At 35.0% G+C, this 6,220-nt stretch overlaps 1 protein-coding gene across 1 annotated transcript; it reads right to left on the reverse strand.

Moving 5' to 3' along the window:
• Positions 1 to 613: 613 nt before the first annotated feature.
• Positions 614 to 5,999, reverse strand: LOC122084744 (probable leucine-rich repeat receptor-like protein kinase At1g35710). Its single transcript, XM_042653184.1, has 4 exons — positions 5,233 to 5,999; positions 4,376 to 5,127; positions 1,908 to 2,304; positions 614 to 620 (listed from the first exon to the last, which is right to left on the reverse strand). The coding sequence occupies exons 1-4, from the start codon at positions 5,997 to 5,999 to the stop codon at positions 614 to 616; spliced, it is 1,923 nt and encodes a 640-aa protein (XP_042509118.1).
• Positions 6,000 to 6,220: the final 221 nt, after the last annotated feature.

The raw sequence follows: 6,220 nt of genomic DNA on the forward strand, positions 1-6,220 counted from the left end.
GTGATTCGTATGGGTAAATGATGTTATGTGCAAGGTGAAGGAAAGGCTTCAAAGCAGCAAAAGAGACAGAAGCATGTCCCATATTGATGGGAGATATCGAAAGTTAAAAGTAATCAAACAATGTAACCTAGCTACTCTCTTCTTTTTTTTTCATAAAAAAAAATCAAAATTTTCATTTTTCATAAGGGGTGGGGCAATCATTTTTCCCCCACTGTGTATAGGGAAAAGATCGCACCGCTCCACATTGAAGATAATTGCATGCACCCTCCCAATGGCCGAGGGCGCTGATGTGTACATGCACTATCAGGTAGCATTCTCTTCGCCAAAAAATTAAAATCAAAAGAAAGCTTTTTAATTTTTATTCTTTTGCATAACTTCACTAGCCCACAAAGTGTTTTCAAATACTTTTCAGGAGTTAGAATCCTCAATGCAAAGTTTGGTTGCAAAGAAAATTTAGGAGGAAGGGAAGTGAGATTTTTAAATTTAAAAAAGAAACTTTGTAGTTTTTACCCCATGTAATTGTATAAGCTACTTAAATTTCTCTCCATATTAGTAATGATATATTTTATATGTAATTATATAGCAAAGGTTTGGGATGTAAAGTACTCTTGTCTCAATACCTACATGACAAAACACATAAAGAAATCACAACACTTTCATTCTTCTCTAGATAGAGAGCTCTGTCACGCCCTAATCCATGTAGGAAGAACACCCAAGAAACCTGAGTTTTACCTTTCTTCTCCCAGCCACTCAAATATGAGGAATAGATTGTACCCACACAAAATGGGGAAGACAAAGTTACACAACTTCTCTCACCATTATAGGAAGAGTTCACACGTTATATCTCACCCTGCCTCTATAACCTTTTTATGGATAAGAAGGAGAAGGGGTGACATGAGATAGCATAAAAGATAAATCGGTTAGTGTAAGTGACTCGAAAATGATCAATGCTGGTGTGGGTGTGGGTCCGTTTCCATAAAGTAAGGAGGAAACCCAACAATTATGATCATCAGTGAAGGAATTTAGCAAAAAAGAAAATAAACTCAAGGGCAAAGTTTTCCTTCACCAAGCAAAGGAAGAGAGGGTCTTGATGTAACCCCTCTCTCCATATATCTCCTTCTTATTGTACGATGTCGATGAGGCATAGTGAATTAATGCCCGTTCCTTATGGCCTCAGGGAAACTTGGTCCTAAACTCAAATTCCATGAATTACAGAATCATTTTTAACCATTTAAGACCTATATGGCTTCAAACACTTTGTTGAGGCCTAGCTGCCTAGTGAATTGTACACATGAGAAAACCCCATCCTTCAACATCTTTAGGTTTTGTGTTACCACAACACTTTACTCATATTGGGAGATAAAGCACTTGTGAGTTTCCTATACTGCAACCAATTGCATCCTTTGCGGTACATTAATCACATCTAGCTAGAGGGCGCAATTTAGGGAAATAAATCATGTTTATTGTAATAAGGTTTATCATTAAGTCTCATTATAGATACATCTTACTATGATAAACACACGATTTAAGTCCTAATACGTCCCCCTCAAAGAAAAGAAAAAAAGAAAAAAGGAAAAGAGGAAGCATAAATTAATCATCATTGGGTGTGAAATATAAATTCTTGATCAAGAATGATAATTTTTTGAGAAGGGATAAAATAATTATTTGTCTAACAAGGCTTTATATACCCTAGTTATAATTAGCCATAATTCATTCTAATTTTTTGAGAAGGGATAAAATAATTATTTGTATAACAAGGCTTTATATACCCTAGTTATAATAAGCCATAATTCATTCTAAATAACAAGTTTCACGATTTATTTTATTTTATTTTTAATTCAAGAGAAAATGTGCTTAAAGATTCAACATAGCAATACAACAATACTTTAAATACAACATGGAAACACCTTAGCAATGGATGAACCATTTCCATGTAACTTAATGGATTTGGTTTTATTTTCATGTGCCTAATTGCCACAATGAACTTATATAGAAGAACTGCAATCAGGTCCGTAGAACTTCTTAGTTTCTGAGACACATATTGCATACTTGGACAAGATTTTGGATTGGTGTGCAAGCATGCAATTCCAAGCATCATTGAGACATTTAGATCTTGTGCTACCAATTGTGTTGGTGGTGGGGGACGTGGGTCTAACACATCATTTAGCATTATATCCTCTGCATTTGGCGAGGATAATGAAGAGATGAGTTCAGCAGGATGCTTTCCCATAATTATCTCCAGTGTCAATACCCCAAAGCTATAAACATCACATTTTTCTGTCACAACCATTGTATAAGCAAGCTCTGGAAGGAAGGGAGGGGAGGGGTGTGAAGAAAAAAAAAAATTTAGACTTTCATATAATTTTATGAAAACATTAATATTGCTAATTCAACAAATATGTAATATCTGACAACAATGGCAATTTTTTAGTTGAGAAACAAAAAAGCTAACACGAAAAAGAAATTACAAAGCAAACCTCAATAAGGTAGAGGGATAAGAAATTCAAGAGGGAGAATCAATATCTTGGTAATTTAGTTTGGATGTTTGTAGCTCTTTTTTTATTTTCTGTTGTCTGTTGTCTTTCTTTATGGGGCTGGAAAGATTGATAGATCTGTCTGTTGCTAAAGACTGGTACTATTACAAGGGTTTCCATTATTACGATATATCTTAAAAAAGATAGTGTTAATTTTTAGGGAAAATTTTCTAGATCTATCAGATAAAAATATAAATTACAAAACAATCAGGTTTACTTTGTTTTATACTTACTTTGTCTTGTAAACCAATCTGTTTTGTTTTTTTTTTTTTTTTCTAATTTTATAGATTTAGGAAATTTCCCCCCTTTATAAAGAGATCACATCTTCTTTCTGTTGGTGCATTGTGGACCATACTTCCAAGCCCACTGTTATTGGAATGGGAATGGGTCCGAAATGAGAGTTCACCAAGGTAGATCCACGGTTAGCGAAAACGCATTTAAAGCAGATTTTAAACGTATTTCTGTTTTTTATCGATTAAAACACATTTTATCGTATGCTTCCCAAAGATACTAAAAAAACAGAAAACTTCAAGCATTCCCGTTCTAAACACGTTTAAAACATGTTCCCGTTTTTATGGAGTTTTTTAAGATTTGATTTTTGAACATAATGTCTACTTAATTGATCACATATCTCTCTCCCAAACTCTGATCGACTTGATTCTTTCACCAATTTGATGCTAACGTAATGGATTATATTTCTTATGATATTACTTTCAACTCAAATTCAATTTATGGACCTCGAAGTTGAGCTATAAACTGACTATTTGCTGAAAAATATTTCGAAAGTGATGACTCCTAACTCTAACTGAACATATATACTTCGAGAGTGTGTTGACTATGTTGACAACAATGAACAACACCATAACCTAGTCACATTGCTCAATAAGACTTTGGGCATGTGTGGTGTATGAATTTAGAATTGGTGTTGGATAATATTCAATGACATGTCTTAAAACTTATAATAAGACATGGGATGTATAGGCATGTTAGATATTATAGTTGTTTTGAACCCTAGATGCAGATATTCATATAATAGTTTCTTAATTTATATGAGTATGCTACCATTTTTTTAGTCACGTTTGTTTGAAATCTACACATTTAAAACCTGTACTATCCGTTTTCCAATTTTTATCGTTCTCTATTTTTTTGACTGTTTATTTGACCATATCATTAGAAAAAATTTACTGTTTAAAACCTGTACCATCTGTTTCCCTTTTTTTGACGTTCCCCTTTTTGCTAACTATGGGTAGACCAGCCAGTATGTAGTGGCTTGAGCACATCATAAGATATTGGCCTTTAGACTTGGGCTAACCATTAAAAATCATGAAACTAAAATTCAGATGGGTATACTTGTAGATAAGTGGATACTTGACCTGAGAAATTGAATTATTTTAGATGGCCTAAGCCTGAATTTGAGTTTAACCATGATTTTGTTTATGAAAAATACAAGAAAATTAATGAGAATCAGGAAAAAAAATAAATATGTAGTATATGTAATAGAGTTGATGGTTTTGGGCATAGACCGTTGTGGGCACTTAAACCTGACTGAGCTGATTCCAAAGCTCATAGTTGCTTCCCAGAAAGATCTCTTGGCCCATAACTCTATCAGGCTAAAGTTTGGTTGCAGTTTTTAAACCAATTAATTCTAGCCTTCTAGGTTCATCTGGGTGGGCTTCAGTCTAACTTCACATTACTGATGCCCTGCTTCATTGTGTGCTTTTGTGTGCCCTATTCAGATGGTAAATTCTTGAATTTAAGTGCTAAAATGATTGAATGGTCCAAACATTAACAATAATCATAGAATTAAAAGCATGGAAAAGGAAGAAGATATGGTTACTTACCTGGAGCAATATAGCCATATGTGCCTGCCGGTATAGTGCGGTTGGATGAATTAGGATTTAGAAATCTAGAAGTTCCAAAGTCAGCAACGTGTGGCTCAAGATTTGCATCCAACAAGACATTGTTGCTCGATATGTCTCGATGAATTAATGCTGGTATGTAGTCATGATGCAAGTAAGACAAAGCATGAGCGGTCCCTTTGATGACATTTATACGTTTCCTCCAATTCAATTCCACCGCTTCTGCTTCATTTCCAAGAACATAAGCTAAGCTTCCTCTTTCTATGTATTCGTAAACTAAAAAATTACACCTTGGATGAGAGCAAAATCCATAAAGTTTCACAATGTTCCGATGCCGTATTCTTGTTAATACGTGTATTTCATTAGTGAAGCTCTTCTCATAAGCTTTCTCTTCAGCTTCTATGCGATGAAGCTTTTTCACAGCTACTACTTTACCCGTAGGTAGCATTGCTCTGTAAACACTCCCATAACCTCCAGTGCCAATGCAATATTTGATGTCAAATTCTTCTGTAGCTTCCATGATGTCACTATATGCAATCGTCCCGTCGTAGTTCCATATGGAAAATATATCTCCATTTTTTTGTGTTCTTGTTGCATCAGTAATGGAATTTATAGACTTTTGTTTGAAGAGGAACCAAACAATAACAATTACAAATGCAACAAGTATGATGATGCTAGAAAGAGATATAATAATGGGAATCTTGAGTTTAAGCTTTTTCTCAATCTTTTTCTCACTACTTTTACATGGGAGCTTCCAATAATAACTACACAAACCTTTGTTATTATTCCATTTTTCTGGTAGAGTTTCCAAAGCTATTTCATCCGGAACAGGACCCTACAAATCATTGTAGCGCATATCCAAATCCAAAGAATCAATATGGAGTTTCCCCATCTGTGTAGGGATTAAACCACTTAGATTGTTGTGTGCAAGATAAAGTCGCGTCAGTCGTTCTAAATATCCAATTTCCATAGGAATTGAACCAGTAAACTTATTTCCACTTAGGTTTAACTCATTTAGATCTCTCAAATTCCCAATCTGTGTAGGTATTGAACCAGAAAACATGTTACTTCCTAGTCCAAACTGCATTAGATTTCTCAAATTTCCAATCTGTGTAGGTATTGAACCAGAAAGCAAGTTACTTCCTAGTTCCAATCTTTCTAGATTTCTTAAATTCCATATCTGTGAAGGTATTGAACCAGTAAACTCATTATTATTTAGGTCTAACTCAGTGAGATTACTCAAATTCCCAATCTGTGTAGGTATTGGACCAGAAATCATGTTACTACCTAGTTGCAACCCTTTTAGATTCAAAATGCCGAGGTCAGCATTTAGGGAGTAAGAATGTAGGTTAATCTCTGAAACTCTTCCAGCTGTGTTGCAAGCTATCCCCTCCCACTTGCATGGGCTTGTATCATTTGCATTCCAGGAATCAGGAAAGTTGGAGCCACTGGCCTTCCAGTTGAGTAGAGCATTGGCTTCTGCTGCTGCTGCTGATTCAGATGCTACTGCTATTGTTGCAAGAGGCCTCACAATGGTGAATGAAGCAGCCACCCAGACAACAACAACAATTATTTCCATTACAAGCAATGCAGTGAAGGACGCCATTCATGGAACAATTAAGTTGGATCTATCCTTTCCCTTTTTATAAATGAGAAGGATATCATTCAAAGCTTCATCTAATCTGAAACTTCCCAGGAAAGTAGAGGTTGAGAGGATCAATCCCATCTAGGAATCAAAATCTTGTGGTTCACAAATCAAAATAATGTGTTATTCCTACTAACACCCTTGCATTGACTGACAAAATGAAAGCTACAAAAATTCCACGA

The sequence above is a fragment of the Macadamia integrifolia genome, chromosome 7 (assembly GCF_013358625.1).
Source record: "Macadamia integrifolia cultivar HAES 741 chromosome 7, SCU_Mint_v3, whole genome shotgun sequence".
NCBI lineage: Eukaryota > Viridiplantae > Streptophyta > Magnoliopsida > Proteales > Proteaceae > Macadamia > Macadamia integrifolia.